Source organism: Schistocerca americana, chromosome X, assembly GCF_021461395.2.
Source record: "Schistocerca americana isolate TAMUIC-IGC-003095 chromosome X, iqSchAmer2.1, whole genome shotgun sequence".
NCBI classification, from domain to species: domain Eukaryota; kingdom Metazoa; phylum Arthropoda; class Insecta; order Orthoptera; family Acrididae; genus Schistocerca; species Schistocerca americana.
Window position 1 is genome coordinate 165,076,332 of NC_060130.1, and position 19,058 is coordinate 165,095,389.

The 19,058-nt window shown below is 37.1% G+C and overlaps 1 protein-coding gene across 3 annotated transcripts in view; it reads right to left on the minus strand.

Moving 5' to 3' along the window:
- The window catches only part of LOC124554669, a 139,792-nt gene that overhangs the window by 39,420 nt on the left and 81,314 nt on the right, over positions 1–19,058 (minus strand). For 2 of the 3 annotated variants that reach the window (XM_047128290.1, XM_047128288.1), the window contains exon 4: positions 17,058–17,176. In XM_047128290.1, the coding sequence (XP_046984246.1) occupies positions 17,058–17,176 (119 nt within the window). Of the gene's footprint in view, positions 1–16,319; positions 16,947–17,057; positions 17,177–19,058 lie in introns of those variants that run through there. The other variant, XM_047128289.1, reaches the window with a different exon arrangement.

The following is a 19,058-nucleotide window of genomic DNA, read 5'->3' on the forward strand; positions in this document are numbered from 1 at the left end:
TCACTGCGCACTGCATACAGATTTTTATGCCCTGTGTTTCTTTTGCCCCGCAACAGTATTCTTCATGGTTGGGTGGTATCAGTAAATTGTGAACGTAGCTATCTAAAAGACGTTTTCAACTAAATAAAACATATTATCATTGACAAACTATATCTTAAAGTGTGTGCACTTATTTTTGATAGTATGTCAATTAGGAAGCAGCTTGTGTGGAGCAACATAAAAGTGTATGCAGGCTACGTTGATTTGGACAACACTATGAATATAGATGCAGAAAAACTGGCTACTGAAGCTTTAGTTTTTCAGACAGTGTCATATACGGAAATGTTTAAGTGCCCAATTGCATATTTCTTTGTGAAAACTGTCATCAGATGTAATGACTGAAATTGTAGGAGTTTGTATACCGAAGCTATTTTTTGTAGGTGTTCTTGTAAGGTTAGTGACATGTGATGGTGCTGCTGTCAACATTCCGACACTGAACAATCTTGGGTGCTCACTGAATGTGGAAAATTTTTCCCCTTATCTCGAGCATCCTGCCAATTACAGTAATGTTCATGCAATTCTTGATCCATACCTTAAGCAAATTAATTCGTAATACTTTAGCTGAAAAGGAAATTACTAACTGTGAAGCTGGAGATGTGAAATGGGACTTTATTTTGAAGTTACATTATCTGCAAGAATGTGAATCTTTAAAATTTGCCAATTCATTCTCTGGTTCACATATGATTTTCTACAATAAGAAAATTAACTTCTCTTTAGCAGCCCAGGCAATGAGCTCCAGTGTTGCTGATGCCATTGAATTAGTGTTCCTAGCACCCAGATTTTCAGGACCCCTCTGCCACTATAGAATTCATCAGAATTATTGATAAACTCTAGGAATGTTCATTTCACAACCAATGAGAACTGAAAATGTAAATTATTGGATTGAATTTCTTTGTCATGCAGGAAACTTCCTTCAAACATTAAGTACTAATGGTTTGTGTGCATTAGTACATCCACAAAAACATTTGTGCTGGGATTTTCGACGTTTAAAAATGGTGTTACAAGCCCCTATTTCGGAATACTGAAACTCTAAAGTATTTTTTAACATAAAAACTGTCACAAGACCTTCTAGAACTTTTGTCCCTTGCATCAGATCTAGATTTAGTTGGTACAATAAACCCACTGCATTACAGTTCCAATCTGCTCTGAGAAAAATGTTGCCCAAGAACAATGTTACTATAAGTGACAAGAAATATAGATGATGTGTTCATGAATTCATGTGCCATAGGAAGTGTAGTGATAAGCTCCCTCATGATGGTGAAAATACTATTTATTTATTTATTTATTTAATCCTTCAAATCCTACATGTATAGAATATATACAAGGATATTGGACATGGTTTGGTCTTTACAAGATAAAATACAGTTTGTATTGCATTCCTAACGAGAAGATATTGAAGTAATTTGGCAAATAATCATATATACAACAAACATTAGAGGCAACATACAAAGTAGAATATTCATAATGCATCTCTAGTTTTGTTGTACGGTTTCTAGGTACTCTGTCAGACTGTAAAAGCAATGATCAATTAAATATGCCTTTAGTTCAGCCTTAAAACTACTGAGCTTACTTACTTATTTAATATGGTTAGGCAGATTATTGTAAATTTTTATCCTAGTATGTAGAGTGTCTTTTTGACACAGTGATGTTCTCACCTGTTTCATATGAAGGTCAGATTTTTACCTGGTATTGTATGCATGTATATCTTCATTTTTTAATAAGATATCTGGGTGCCTATCAATGTATTGTTTGGTGAGAGCTGATGTTTAACAGATAAAAATGCAAGAAAGAGGAAGACCCGACAGTTTTTTGAATATTGGTCTGCATGATTTCGTATTGTTTACCCTTTCAGTAATTCTTAATATTCTCTTTTGCATCCTGAAAAGTTTAATATTTGTTGTTGCATTGCCCCAGAAGATTATGCCATATTTAATTACAGAATGCACATAGGAGTAGTATACATTTAACAAGCTGGCTTTGCTGCAACAAGTTTTTAAGATCCTTACCATGTAGCAGGTTTTGGTTAGTTTTCTTTGCAAATATTCAATGTGTACCTCCCGTTTTGTGTTGTTCTGGAGCCAGACTCACAGAAATTTTGTGCTGTCAACACTTTCAAGAACTCTGTCTCTTAGTTCTATTTCTGTGTTTGGGTTGTGTCTTCCTTTTAGATTATAGAAGTTCAGTGCTACTGTCTTTTCTTTGTTTATAATTAGCTTGTTATAGCTGAACCACTGTTCTACACTGTTCATTGTTTGGATAGCGGAGTCTTTTAGTTTTTCTTCTGTTTTATCACTAATAAGGAAGCTTGTATCGTTTGCAAATTGGAGGATAGTTTGGCAATACTTGTTGTACGTAAGAACAATGACATGGAGGAGAAACAGAATGGGTCCTAATACTGATCCTTGAGGGACGACATATTTCACATTTTCACATCCTGAATAGTAGTTGCTGATTTTGTTATGGTCAGTATATTGCACTTCAACCACTTGTTTGCGACCCCATGGGTATGTCCTGAGCCACTCATTGGATATACCTCTAATTCCTAATAGGTCAAGCTTCTGTAGTAGGCCATTATGGTCAATGATGTCAAAAGCTTTGGATAAATCAAGACATATGCCCATCACAAACTCACTTGCATCCAGTATAGTATAGATTTCATTAATAAATTCAAATATTACACTTTCAGTTGAATAGCCTTTCCTGAAACCATACTGTGAGGGAGAGAGAATTTTATTTTCATTTAGGAAATCAGACAATCTCTTATAAAAAAAATTTCTAAAATTCTTGAAAATACAGGCAGTAGGGCTATTGGTCTATTATTTGAAACACATCCTGGATTTCCTTTTTCGAGCAGTGGTTTCAAACTTGCTGTTTTTAAGCAGGAAAGGAAGATTCCTGATGCCAGTGAGCTGTTGCACAAGTGTGTCAAGGGTTCATCTAAGGCAAGAAAGCGTTTTTTTAATAATTGCATCTGGTATTCCATCAATCCCACATGAGTACCCTGTTTTCACAGTTTTTATAACTGATAAAATTTCTTCAGTATTTGTGAGTGAAAGGAGCAATGAAGTACACACATTTCTCACACTATTGGATGATGGAGGTGATATTTTGTTGTGTTCTTCCAGTCCACTCACCAACTGTTCTCTTATGTTTGTAAAATATTTGTTGAAGGTCCCTGCAATTTTTGTTGGGAAAGAAATCATTTTTCCTTCATAATATAAGTTTATATTTTTATATAGTTTAGTTTCAGTTGTTTGATTTTTTTATAACTTCCCATACAGCTTTAGATTAGTTTTTTTAATTTTCAATGTATTTGTCATTTGCCATCGTTTTAGCTTTCCTTACAACATTTTTGAGGATCCTCTTGTAATTTTTCAAGTACAAATGAAATTCATGAGGCATGTTCTGTGTCTATGCTATATGGTGTAATCTTCCTTTCTCTGCACAAGAGGTTCTAATACCTGATGTAATCCATTTGTTCTTTTGGAAGTTAGGTTGACAGTTTTTTTTTTAATGGAAATGCAGCTTCAAAGTATGACATGAAGATTTCCATGAATTTTTCAAACTTTTTGTTGGTATTTTCACAAGTATACACTTCATACCAGGTTTCTTCACTTAGTCTCTGTATAAAAACGTTTATTTGTTTGTTAGTGAATTTTCTTGTTTCTTTTACAAGTTCCTCTTTCTCATTTGTTTCACATGGGGTGTGTAAAGCAATAAACTGTGCATAGTGATCACTGAAGCCAGTATTAAGATTTCCAGGACAGAAATTGTGGTTTACATTTGTGTTTATTAATATCTGATCGATTGTTGAGCCAATTGTTGGTGTAACCCTTGTAGGAGAATCTATGGTGGCTTTTATGTTATATGTTTCCAGTATGGGCATTAAGCTTCGCATGTCTTTTGAGATTTCTTAAAAATCAAAATTAAAATCTCCACAAATGATTACTGTTTTGTTGAACTAACAGTTCAATGGGTTTTATGTTACAATAATCAATACCAGTTTTAACAAATATACATGACCCTCCATGACTGGATGCAATTCTAGAGAATGATGATGAAAGATTGAAGTCTGCAACTTTTGTGACTGACATTGCATCTTTAGGCAGCCAGTGTTCAGTTACATTAAAGAAGTGTTTCTTAGCTCATCAGTACATAAAATTTCAAGTTCACTTAATTTGTTTAGCAATGATTGGACATTTTGATGAATCAGTATGAAATTAAAAGATTTGTTAGACTTTGGCTTATTGTCAGACTTTGGCATATTTAATTGATCACTTACCTTTATCTTGTCAATAAAAAATCATTCAGGTGTGCTGGAAGTACTGCTTTTCCTTTCCTAACTGCACTTATTCTTCTATTATCATCTGCAGCAGAATTTTCTTCTGTGTCTGGCTCCCCTGTTCCAGTTGTTGATTCTGCTGCTGATCCTACTGTTGATAACATTGCTGCTGGTGTTAGAGCTGGGTCTGCAATTGGTGGAGCGGTTACTGCATTCATTGTTGTTGCTGTGTCTAAATATTGGAGGCACCTTGTTTCTTCTTTTGTTGTTGTTGTTGATGTTGGTAAGTGAGGTATTGCTGGCATTGTTTCCTTCGAAAATGGGGGGGGGGGGGGGGGGGGCAATCCAGGATGATTTTGCTTTTGAGTGTTTGATGCCTCTAGTTCATAATCTCTTTAATTTTTCCGACAAGCAGTTTTTTTCCCATGTTGTTAACGTGCAATCCATATAACGCATGGATTCTGCGCACAATATTGTTAACATTTACGAGTTCTACATTTTTGAAATGTTTGCAAAGTAATGAAATTTGTTGGTTGGCATTGATTATTTCTTTATTCATGCATGACCAAGATGGTAGTAAGTCATGCCGATGTGGGATGTTCAGCACTAAACCATTTGTGTATGTCAACTGTCCTAAGCACCTTTTTAGTTCTTGTTTTGCTTTGTGAGTTTCGTTATTCTACACGTCATTTGACCCACCAAATTGCACAACAAAATCTTCAGAGGATAAGTCAGCAACGTCTGTGGATCGTACATCCTTGCAAACTTCCGACATAGAAGCACCTGGCTTTATATAAGCGATTGTTTGTCTACTGGACTGACCGCTCAGAAGGTGAGCAAATCCACGATCATGACTGTCTGCAATCACAACTGCTTTTCTTTGTTTAGGTTTCTTTGGATATTTAGAAAGGCCACTGACGTTATAGCTAAAAAATTTAGTATCAGCGCTGGACAAACACGCAAGTGTTCATGTCTTTCAGATTCATTTTCTTTCATAACAGTAATTGAGTTGTTAGGCAATCTTTTGGGTGTATCACTCCGCGTGTTTGTAGTTTCATATTCAGCTCGGAAATTAGTTTTATCACATGCAAAATGTTTCTTATCTTGCACAGCTGATTGCACACTGAAACTGCTTGTAAACATGATATTAGATTCATATAATAAGCTTCGTTGAGAATGTGGCACTTTGTTTTTCACTTTGCCCAGAATTTCGAGGTTATTGTGAGGCAAGTTTGCTGTCGGTTAATACTTTCCAGATATAAGTTTTTTTAGTTCGCTCATCAGAATATTAATGGTTAGTTGCAGACTACTTACACGATCATTTAACTTTCTGATTTCATCATTACAATTCGTGCACACGCTGTTTTTATCGGTATAATTTTAACTTTTTTTCGCATGAACACTATGTATATCAACACTAGCTGACATGTTTTTGTTGCCACCTAGTTACTCTGAGGCACTTGATTCAACATTACACAGTCAAGGCCAGGAAAATATTATGTAGCAAGATATGCTGTGAGAGAGATTACGCAAATGTTAAGATATGCTGAGTGGAAGGAACTTATTAATGTTCCCTACATGTACCCAAATGATCACACTTACTGCAAGACTCCTGTGGCAAAACCAGCTGCCTTTACTATGAAGTTTGAGAAAGGTAGTTTGCATCACACATCTGTAGCAATGTTTAAAATAGTAAAGCATACAGAAATATGGTTTCATTTCACTCTAGGGAGATTTGCTTAAAACTCGAACCCTTTTTGACAGGTTTATTAATACTGTATGTTGTTTCTTTAGTAAACAAGCCAGTGATTTGGCAATGTCCATACGCTAGTCTCTGCCACTGACTGTGAAGACATGCATGAGTCACAGTTAATACGACGTATTGCTGGTGTGTACCTTCAGATTAGAGTAAAGGCACACCCCAAAGAAGCAACAGCTGCTGCACAGGGTCACCATTCTGGCAGGAAGCAGAGGTTGGGGAAGCTAATTACATCTGTCAGTGTTTGACATGTGAATATATATTGAATGAAGCAAAAAAATAAACAAAAATTAAAATTTTATGTTCACATGTTGCCAGTTTGACCACTTCTGTCCTTTCCCAAAACTCTTGCCTGTGAATTGGTAACATAACAACCTGTACAGTACAGATTTTCCCCTGTTAGAAGCTGAAATTTGCAACAAAGCAATGGTTTAGCAGTTTTGTTACCTAATGATATGTACAAAAATCTTCTCGTTAGGTTTAAAGAGAAATGCACTTTGTATCAAATGTGTTATTGGGTGAAAGTTCGCCACTTGTCAGAGTAACTAACTATAAGAAATTTTTCATGTCAATCTGTTGGTCATTTTGTATCACTCTATAGTTTCGTCACACAAGAAATAAAATGCCAAAAGTGAAAGCAAAAAATCTATCGCACACAGGTAAGATTTCTGAGAAGCATAATTTGTCAGCAGCCTTAGTGGCTGCATGGAAATTACATGTGTAAATGGAGCAGACTAACTGCAAAATTGATCTTGCAGGGAAAGGTTGGAAGGTATGCCAACATGAGTAACTTAGCAGTAGATATCCTTGGAGTCGTGGAGCAACTTGCAACTTAATAAATTCATGTCTTCCAGTTTACCAATTAGGTTCCTTTCAGGCTATGCTGATGCAATAGTCCCATACTTAACAATCATATACAAGTGCTCGCTTGACGAAAGATCCCTACCCAAAGACTGGAAAGTTGCACAGGTCAAGCCATTATTCACAAAATGTAATAGGAGTAATATTATGATAGAACATTATGAATAACCTCAAAAAACCATGGTCTATCGACATACAATCAACTCGAATTTAGAAAATATAGTTCTTGTGAAACACAACTAGCTCTTTACACACACACACACACACACACACACACACACACACACACACACACACACACAAAGTGTTGAGTGCTACCGTCAAGGAATTTCCACAAGGCTTTTGACACTATACCACACAAGCGGCTCATAGTGAAATTGTGTGCTTGTGGAATATTACCTCAGTTGCGTGACTGCATTCGTTATTTCCTGTCTGAAAGATCACAGTTCGTAGTAATCGATGGATAGCCATCGAGTAAAACAGAAGTGATTTCTGGCATTCCCCAAGGTAGTGTTACACGCCCTCTGCTGTTCCTTATCTATATAAATGATATGGGAGACAATCTGAGCAGCTGTCTTAGGTTGTTTACAGATGACGTTGTCGTTTATCGTCTAGTAAAGCCATCAGAAGATCAAAACAAATTGCAAAACGATTTAGAAAAGATATGGTGCGAAAATTGGCAGTTGATTCTAAATTATGAAAAATGTGAGGCCATCCACATGAGTGCTAAAAGGAATCTGGCTAAGCCATGTCTTCGCAATATCCTTTCTTTTAGGAGTGCTAGTTCTGCAAGGTTCGCAGAAGGGCTTCTGTGAAGTATGAAAGGTAGGAGATGAGGTACTGGAAGAAGTAAAGCTGTGAGGATGGGGCATGAGTCATGCTTGGGTAGCTCAGTTGGTAGAGCACTTGCCCGCAAAAGGCAAAGGTCCCGTTTTCGAGTCTCAGTCCGGCACACAGTTTTAATCTGCCAGGGAGTTTCATATCAGCGCACACTCCAATCAAATATAAAGTCAGTAAATTCAACTAAATACCTAGGAATTACAATTACAAACAACTTAAATTGGAAGGAACACAGAAAATGTTGCGGGTAGGGCAAAACAAAGAATGCATTTTATTGGCCGAACGCTTAGAAAATGTAACAGATCTACTAAAGAGACTGCCTACACTATGCTTACCCATCCTCTTTTAAAATACTGCTGCACCTTGTGGAATCCTTACCATATGGGATTGACGGAGTACATCGAGAAAGTTCAAAGATGAGCAGCACATTTTGTATTATCACGAAATAAGGGAGCGTGTGTCGCTGATATGATACAGGATTTCGGGTGGACATCAAAACAGAGGCATTTTTCGTTGAGGTTGAATCATCTCACAAAATTTTAAACACCAACTTTCTCCACTCAATGAGGAAATATTTTGTTGACACTGACCTACATAGGGAGAAACTATCATCATAACAGAATAAGGGAAATCAGAGCTCGCACGGAAAGATATACATCTTTGCACAGATGTGTTGGACAGTGTCTTTAGTGTGCCTGTCAATTGCTTCACATTGCTCTTTTTAGTTCAGAGTGCAAAATGATCACAGAAATTCCTGAAACAACAGAGTCTCTCGCCAAGTATGTGGATCTGGTGAGAGATTTCGCCTGAGGCTATGCAGCCCACAAAACATAAATGTCATGCATTTCTTTCTTCAAGACAATTCTCAGCTGCATTCTGCAGGGGCAATGAAGCTCCTGCAGCATTTTCGATGGGAAATGTTTGATCGCCCGCAATACAGCCCCTAATTAGCTCACTCTGATGTTCATCTCTGCTCACATGAACCACTGCCTATGAAGACAACATGTTGGCACAAACAACAAAAGGCAGACCAGCATAGAGAACTGGTGGAAAGTGCAGGCGGCTGATTTCTGTGATGAGGATACTGGGAAGTTTTTACAACTCTACAACAAATGTCTAAGTCAAGCGGCAACTATTTAGAGAGGTAGCTGGAGGGTATGGCTAACTCTTCCAAATAAGAACTTTTTGATTTTCACTGTGGTTTCCATTCTGCAACTGATCCAACCTTACTTTCCAAACATCCATAGTAAAATTCCAGAAGAAGCCAGAATTTTTATTCATATGAAAATCAACCACATACACTTCAGTAACAAACTGAGTTACAAAATACAAGGCATCTCAACACCCCTCGTTTTTATTCTCTGGTCAATGTTTTATCTTTGCACTTTTCCTGTCGTATGTGCACCAATTAACTGTCAAAACACAAACAGCTAAATTTGTAAACCAAATCAAATGGAAAAACAAAATGTGAATACACTGTCATTTTTCAGCATATGGCAGCTCCTCTAGGAAAGTCCTGTTAATTTATTTTCACATCATTATGTTCCCATTTCGAATTGGTAATATAATGTGTGTTTCTATATAGTTAATCACGGTAATGGCTTAAACAGCCAAAATCACTTGTAAAACATAGGAAAAGTCAAAATAAATATTATCCTGAGTGTAAAAGTACTATATTTATTTACCTAAGAGAGTTGCTGATTAACTGGACAATGCACCTTGTCATATTGGAGAAGATAACAACAACTTTTGTGAGGTGCCTTACATTACGTCATTAGTATAGTCAATGGACAAAAATAACATAGCAGCTGCAAAACAACATTATCTATCAAATTTTATGAAACAACTAGTGCAAGAAGGCTCAGCTATCCTCAGTTTCCAGTAACTCCTGAATGTGCTAGATGCAATTCACAATACCGGGTCGTTGTAATTAAACTTTCCCTATATAACACATTATAGCATGGAAACTATTTACTGTATGAGTACCGAGCTTAGCAGCATTAATTTCAAGAGTATGAGGTGTGTGATTTCCATCTGTCACAGTGCCACTGTCCAGTTCCAATTATGGCCACCAGGTGCCATGATCGGTTATCGTGATTCACAGTCTCACACACCTGACCAGTCACAGTGCACTTTTTGACATGTCAACATGAGCTTGGACAAAAGGAGCAGGGTATTATTGGTGAAGCTCTACTATCAAAACAACAGTAATGCTGCAGCTCCATTTTGACAATATCACTGACTGAAAGGATTAAACAAGGGTCTTCTTTCTCCACCTGCTGTGTGGAGCATGATGAAGAAGTTCAAATCAGCTGGAGAATTGGGTGTCGCTCTGAAAGGACGGTGATGACTGGTGGCACCACAGGTGGTTGATGAATTCGCTATTGCTATGACAGACAATGATGCACGCAATTCCCAATCATCAAGCTGTGGAGTGCTGTGTCACGACAGTTGAACATCCCGTGGCCCACTGTACGGAAGGTTCTTTGAACCATTCTCAAATGCTGTTCGTACATACAAGATCCATATCATACAGCAGCTTGCACCACAGGATGCACAACGACGTGTTGACTTCACTCTTCACTTTCCCACAAGGATTGGAGTTTATGAGGGCTGGCCCTGGACCATCCTATGGGCAGACGAAGCTCATTTTTCTCTGATGGGTGAGGTGAACTCACACAATTGCTGAGTGTGGGGATCTTCACCTCCGGTCACTATGTATGAAGTTCCTCTCTATGGCGAATATGTCACTGTATGGTGTGGGTTCACAGCTACGTTCATCATGGGCCCATTCTGTTTTGCACAGTCAAGGACCAAAGATATGCAGTGTAGCTGGCCAGCAATTCTGCGATATCCTTCAGCAGCATGTCATATCCACCCTACAGGAGAGAGATGCATTGAATTCTACCACTTTTGTGCAAGATGGCGGTCCACCGCACATCGCTCATGAAGTTCACTTGCTTCTCCGAAAAATATTTGGAAACAATCGAATTATTAGCTGATTGTTTCCAAATGTTTGGCCGGCACAAATACCCGATCTCACACTCTGTGATTTCTAGTTTTGGGGCTATCTGAAGCACAGGGAACATTCACATGTGCTGATCTGAAGCACAGCATATCAAGAGAGGTAGCTCGCATACCTACGGACATGCTTTGTTCTGCTGTGCAGAATGCAATCCTGCACTTACAGGCTCTTGTGGACACAGAGGGGCGCCATATTGAGCCCCTTTTGTAGCAGTAATGGTACTGGTATGTAGTGTTATGATACCCGTGTTTCAACCACATCTTTATAATCACCGAATTTTGTTCTTGATTTTCATCCTTGGATTATGGCAACCCTAAGATGAGTCATGTGGATATAGTGAACAAGTGTGTTCAATAGAGAAAGACAGCAAACATGAGGTGATCAAAAAAGTAGAAAAAGAAAAAACTGGATGTGTAGCTCTCAAAAGTAAGCTGAAGGTGAATGACACGAAATATTGTGCAACACATTTAGTTTTGTAAATAAGTTGTCAGTATCTGGCAAGTAACATATAAGTAATACAAAGGGCTTTTCATGTGATGTGTAGCATGTTTTGTGAACGCAGTAAACAGCAATTTTTGGTAAAAATGTATATTTTATGATAACCTATATTTTTCTGTTATCTCTGCAGTCTGGATCATCATGGGTATACTATATTTCACTTCACCTTATATAGCTATTCCTACATTCAGCTTTTCATTTAGCAAAGAAAGAAGAAATAATAATAATAATAATAATAATAATAATAATGTGAAACTCTCACAAATTTATAGAAATAGATTTCCTCTTGTAAAAGGAAGTGGGAAAGTTTTAAACACAGGGTCTCCTGAAGGTAAGACAAAAATCTAATTCATAAATGCAAGCCAGGTGGTACATAGCAAAAGAGAAATGAAAAATACACCAATGTTTTGCATTGATCGATAGTGAAACCTGTGTAGGTCTTGATACCAATTGGGAGCGTGAGACAACCAGTGGGATGACACACAACAATAAAGAAATTACAAAACTCAAAGTAATTATGAAAAACTGAGTATATTTAACTTTGTGGATAGAGGAGCACTTCTAGCTGGATTTTTTCCTTATAGGTATCTGAGATATAGTATATAATTACAGTGTAGTAAAAAGCAGTAACTGGAGATTTCAGTTATGCATGTATAGAAATATTTTGTCTGCAGTGCAACCTATTTAGTTAATTTACATTGATGCATGTGGTTTAACTCAAGGATAAAGACAAATATAACCAAAAATGGAAGGGAAATTATTTTTTTTTTATAACACGCAGCTCTGCCATTTCCTCTATTGTCTGCAAGATAAGGTACAATTCATCAGACCTTGCATGCACTACTGCTACACTTAAATGCAAGTTGAAAATGGTCACGTTGATTCCAAATCCCATCTGTACCTAGTGTGTACTGTGATAGAACACTGGGGCTACAATGATCGATAGTGAAACCTGTGTAGGTCTTGATACCAATTGGGAGCGTGAGACAACCAGTGGGATGACACACAACAATAAAGAAATTACAAAACTCAAAGTAATTATGAAAAACTGAGTATATTTAACTTTGTGGATAGAGGAGCACTTCTAGCTGGATTTTTTCCTTATAGTCATACCATCCATACTGATTTATATTGAGAGATGTTGCAAAAAAAGAAAAAAAAACTACACAAAATTAATAGTTAGGAGAGTTTAGATGCATGCATCACAAGATAGAAAGAAGTGACTGTATTTATAAAGCAATCTCACATTTTTGTGGGTAAATAAGTAAAAACAGGGTACAAAAAAAAAAAAAAAAAATGCAGGGCATTTCTTCCAAAATGAGTTCAACGTCTCTCTTGAAAATCAGTCATGTGTGTTTCCTAGTTCGTTGAAAGTCAATACAAAACTCTATGTTCAAAAATTGCTATTTCACACAATTCTAGAAACAATTTATAAAAATACTCAATACAGGAGAGGGCCACATGACAAAGTTTAGCTACACATGGCCTATCCTCATTTAAAGTATGTTTTACAGTAGTCAAGCAAGAAGTCTTTCATGACCCATAGAATTACCTGAGGCTGGATTTTTGAGTCTGAACTGAGCTCAAGAAGCTTTCACAAATGTTATATATATATATATATATATATATATATATATATATATATATATATATATATATATATATATATATAGAGAGAGAGAGAGAGAGAGAGAGAGAGAGAGAGAGAGAGAGAGTGTTTCTTCTCTGATATTATGAAGTGGTGAAACTTTACTGCTTACTCATCATTGACTTCTGGAATTTTTGATGCTGAGTGCGCTTTTTCTCTGGAGGGACATTGTCTTGCTATTTAACAACAACAATGGCCCAGCACATTATCTATGCGATGCTTCCAATTTACATAGTTTGTAACTAATCTCTAGGTGTTTGGTTTAGTTGACAATCTTTAAATTGTGATTTATCATGTAGCCAAAATTTAACAGATTGTTTCAGTATTCATTCCAGGGCCTTACACTTTACTGTTGTGGTGTCAACTGCTGCTTTTTGCACCCTGCATATATCTTGCCTTTATGTGTCTAGACAGAGTTTTACACCACTTCAGCACAAAGGACTCTCACATTCACTAATTGCAAGCATGCTGCACTACATCTGTTTATGGTTAGCAATAAACAAATTTGACAACATTTGGCTGCCTCTGTTACCTAAAGTCCCACCCACCTCCAACAGTGATCCCCCTCCCTCCCTTCACTGTCCTCAGTACCATTACAATTTACTGGCCTAGCATGTAACGTGGTGCAAGACTGGTATGATGTTCATTGTCATCTTACTCAACTGTCCCAACCACATGAATTAGCAATTGCAGACCATTACCTTAGCACAGAATGCCGTGTGATGTATGAGAAGAGAATGATTATATCCTCAGTTTCATTCTCCTGGTGGATCACTATCAACTATCCAATTAAGTACAGTCTAGAACCCCCCATCTGCAGCTATTATAATTTCAATATTTGACCAGAATTTATTCAAGGGCCCACCTAGTAACCAACTTTGTTTTGGCTCATGGTCACAGTGACACTGCAGCAGAACCCAGTGCACATGCGAAAGGCCACTGCTCTGTTTGCAGTACGGGCTCTGGAAACCCTACTACCACGCACTTGAAAGCAACTCTGCCACACACGCATTACTTCTGCGTGGGGCCTCCATAAGAAAAGTGCTACAGTGTGGACACTGGGAGGTGCTACTTGTCAGCAGTAACCTGCAGCAACCACCTGAAATTTCAAGCATTTGTTTCAAAGAAATTCTGTGGAATTTGCACAATGTGATCGGGTGGCAGATCCAGGAACCACATGTTCATCATATCTCAAAAATCTTGGAATTCTAGCCAATCCATCCACTTCTGATTGGTATTTGTTGCTACTGATGAAAATAAGTTGCATGGGATTTATACAAACACAACAGAACAGAACATAGAAAAATAACATTCAGGCTTTGCCTCCCTGTCTAGAACTAACAGCAAAGTTCACTATTCCAGTGCAAACATCTTCAATACAGAAACAAGAAACTGAAAATATCTATAAATTGAAAACAAAATTAAAATAGTGTATTACTAACAATTTCATCAATAATCCATCTGATTATCTAGATTGAATGATTGAATTATCCTGTTAGTTGTGTGACAAGTAGCAATGACAACTGTAAACAGTTATGTTGTGACACAAACTGACAAATATTGGAGTTGCCAGGTAGAAGTTAGCTAGCAGCAGAGAAGACATTAGCCACTTAATGTTTGACATAATGGAGAAAGCACACACTTTTTTTCTCTGAAGTAGTGGTATTTGTGATAATTTTAGCTTAGATATTCACAAGTAAATGTAAATCAGTCATCAAACTGGAGGCTGGTTTGAACAAAAGAGTGCAAATGTTTTTTATTCCAGTCTTTGATCACAATATGAATTCTTTAGACAATGACCGGTTTCAGTCCGTAGTGACCATCCTCAGATCTTTTTTACACCATGTCCTAAAGTGAGTTGCGAGTTGCAATAATGACTGTGTGGATGATGCGGCCTATTCTACACCCTATTTTAGATCTATATGACGATGCTATGATGATTATATTTATGTGTTTTGATGATGCCATTATGGCCTTATCACTTTAGGACATGATGTAAAAAAGATCTCAGGATGGTCATTACAGACTGAAACTGGTCATCGTCTAAAGAATTGATACTGTGATCAAAGACTGGAATAAAAAACATTTGACAGTATTGGATCACTGTTTGTATACGCGACCATGTCGCAGTTGGTGAAACAAAAGAGTGCTTTTATAGACCACAAATTGGTAGAGGCAGAAGGAGTGGATGAGTCCTAACAAGAGGAGGCTGAATTCCTACATGCCCCACATATTTTCAGTTCATGATAAGTGGAACAGGTTTGCAGTAGTCTCTTACAATCCTACTAACAGCATACAATAATCTCTTTCAGCCACAGTAGATGTTAAATATATCTCAGGATTCTTTTAGGTGGTGAAGCTCTGTTGGTAAGATAAGAATGGTACATTCTAGTAGTCTGGTAGATAGGTAGGTTCATTGCTACAAGCTATTACAACGTTATAGTTAACCACCCATAAACTGTAGAGGCTAAATTACAGGCATTTATCTCTTCAGGACAGACATGGAACCAGTTCGTCGAAACAACTCAGGAAACAGTTTAGATTCAACTCATTTATGAATGAAAATTGTAGTTACAGTGGAGCCAGACTGGAGAGAACTGTGGAAATTCTCTGGTCCGGGAGCAGCTGGGGAGGTATTTTGGAATAGGATCCTACACTGCCAATAAATATCTGCGGTGGCAGCTCTGATAAAATGACTTATGTTGACGTGGCTGTTTCATAGGATGCTCAGCCACACAACAACAGCAGTGGGCTGAGCTGTGGCTGCTAGGAGTGACAATTGAGAACGAAATGAGCAAACGAAACCAAGGCATTTCCATGTGCCCATTTTTTGTGGCAAACAAGTCCTGAATCATGTTACCAATTCAGAATCACCAATTGGTTCACACGTATCTGCTATGGTGGAATCCAGTCTAACACATTGTTTAGCCTCTATATTTACATGTTTCACCTGGCCATTGGTTCCTATCATGACTTCCCTGCATGAGCATAAGCATTACTGATCAGTGGACTTTGAGTTAACCTGTGACTCAGGCATCCTTGCACTTTGAAAGTTAGAATTTCAAGAGGGATATCACTTGAAATAAAAAGCATAAAAATGAAAACAGAGATAGTGTGGTTAGAGATTTCAGTGTAATTTACTAGGTATGGTCTTATTGGGGGTGGTATGCCATTGCCTTCCTCTAACCTGACTTACCTGATCTGTTATAGGGGGACCTACAGTTGATTTTGGATTCTAAACTAGAGTGCAACTTATTTTTCACTTCAACAAACATTGCTGGAGGTGAAAGAAGTGATGGATGATGGATTAAAATCTTAGGACTGGCTAAGAATCAAACTCCAGAGTTTTGGATTCATCATCTGGCACTTAAACACAACATTTATTGCAATTTAACAACAGTTATTACTTTTTTAGATTGTAACAGCTAGTTCACATTGTTACTGTATGCCTTGGTCATGGGAATGTGATCAGTTAATGAATAATCCAACAGACACATACTAATAATTTAAAATTACATGTTTTTGCAACATAAGTACACTGTTTTGTTATGGTTGCATGTAAGCATCTAGTCACTAGCATGGACTGAACATACTACGCAAGAGCTGCATAAGATGTGGTGTACCTCAAATGAAGGATTACTTCTACATACAGTCCATCCTCAATGAAATTTCTAAAGCAATTAACCTCGAAATATGTATGGTGTTTAATTTCACCAATAACATTATTAAATAGTCATAGCTAATGGACTGTAGGAGTAGAGGAACAAATCCTTCAAACAAATATATTTATTTTTCCATTAATATTTACACCCCTCGGTCTGCAGTACAGTACAGCTGCACCAACAAACCTGTTTTGTTAATGACGCTATTCCCACACAGATACTGAATAAACCTCTGGGTTTTGAAGTTGTAAGAGGGAAACATCAGATACACTGAAATGGAGGTGTGCCCAGGCCATTTCATTGGTTAAAGCAACAGCTCACGATAAACATATCTGTAATTGAATTCTATTCTGGCACAAATTCAGTTATCATAGGTAAATAACATAGAAGTAAGAACACAAATGAACCAATATCTTTGATTTCAGTATAGGTATATAACTTACTGTTTTTTGTAATCTCCCATTTTGGCAATAGCATCATTTAGTTCTGCCAGACTTTGCTCGATTATTGAAATTCCTGTAAGACAGCATTTTTGTATTTCTTTTTCTATAAGTTCATCAACCTGGAAGAAAAGTTATAATTAACAAATCTGCAAATGAAAAAGATTGCTTATGATAAGTACTGAACATTAATTTTTTTACTGAAAAATTAGCAAAAATGTGCCACAAATGAGATGAAAAGGTGTTTACATCACTTTCTTCTGAAGAACAGAAGAAGAAAATGGAGACAATAAATGCAAGAAAAATAAATGTACAGAAAAGAAATGACTCTGAATTTTTTATCTGAAACTCTAAAAGCTTTCTTAAATAAAATGATTGTTGTTAACACTCTACATCTTTATTCAGCATTTCTACATATTTGCAGCCTTCTATGACTAGAAGGGCTCCAAATTGTAATGTGTAAGACAGCAGTGTGGAACGTTAACTGTTGCTACATGGGAAACAGTGAGCTGTAATCGAGTTTTGACTAGTTCATCCACACATGGAGCACACTCTCCTTCAGCATAAAAGTGCCAGAACACACACAAGCAATGCAACATCTACAACAATCCAAGACCTTGGGTTCACTGTTATTGATCGTCCTAACTTGACTGCTCTATCCAATTTTCCAAAACTTAAAGAACACCTTCAATGACTTCACTTTGATGATGATGGAAGCAGTGCAAGCAGAGGTGAGGTTGTGGCTCTACCAACAAAGTGAAACATTCTATAGTGACGGTACCAACAAATTGGTCTCTCAGTGGGAGAAATATGTTTGTTGCAAGAATGACTGTTGAGAAATAAATATGTAGATATGAAGACTAAAGATGTAGAGGGTTAATAGCAATTGATTTGCTTAAAAACGTTAATGTATTTTCACGTGAAAAGTTCAGAGGCATTACTTTTCAGCATGTCCTCATAGACCAAAGGAATAGTCAGCTTTTGGGCACAGAGTTGACACGTCATTATTTCTTTCTATGATAGTATAGTTGACAAATCAATTAATGACTTGTCTTGGCATTGGCTGGAATGGTTTCAGCCTAGATAGCAGAAGGGGGGAATAATAATTATTGGCTGCATGCCTGAAAACAGACAGTATATGCCTTTCCTTGAGGAAACTTCATGAATTACAACAGAATCCAAATATTGAATAAGACTGAATAAGGGATTTAAAATAAACTGCCATTCAGGCACAAATATTTATTAATGTGATTTACAGCACTAAATATCACACAGTACCAAATTTTGACACAAGTACAAGAGTAGACCTAAAAAAACGAAGTATATATGCAAAGTTCTTGCAGCACATAAGAAAGATGTTGATTGTTTTAATTCTGGACAAGTGTATTTGTATGAGGTTCAAACACGTCTGAGTACACAGTGAACACAGATACCAGAAGCAAAGATCAATGGACACACACTGGGAGAGACTTCAAGAGTGAAGTTCATCGGTACCCACATGGATAATAAACCGTGGTGGCAACAATATGTGGATAAGTTAAATGAAGAAGCTCAGTTCGCCTGCTTTGCACTCTGAAATCTCTCCCAATGTGTTGACCTGCAAACAGAATTGTTAGCACATTTTCAGTACTGTCACATGCTATAATCTCGAGGGACATTGCAGCTAAGGTGAAAAAAATACTATTTACTCTACAGAGGCACATAGTAAGAATACAATGTAATGTTGGTAACTGGACACCTTGTAGAAGCCTCTTCAGGGACCGATGGATTCTTCCACTTACATGACAATACATACACTCCCTAATCGTGTTTGTGGTTAATAACAAGAGTGAACTTAGAATGAACACAGCTGTTTACAACTGCAATACCTGAAGTAGAAATAATTTTTATAAGGACTAGATGTATCCCTCTAAGATTCAAAATGGAATATTATACTCTGGGGCAAAAGTCTCCAGGAGGATATCAGGCAGGAAATTTAAAACCCACAAATATTTAAACACAAAG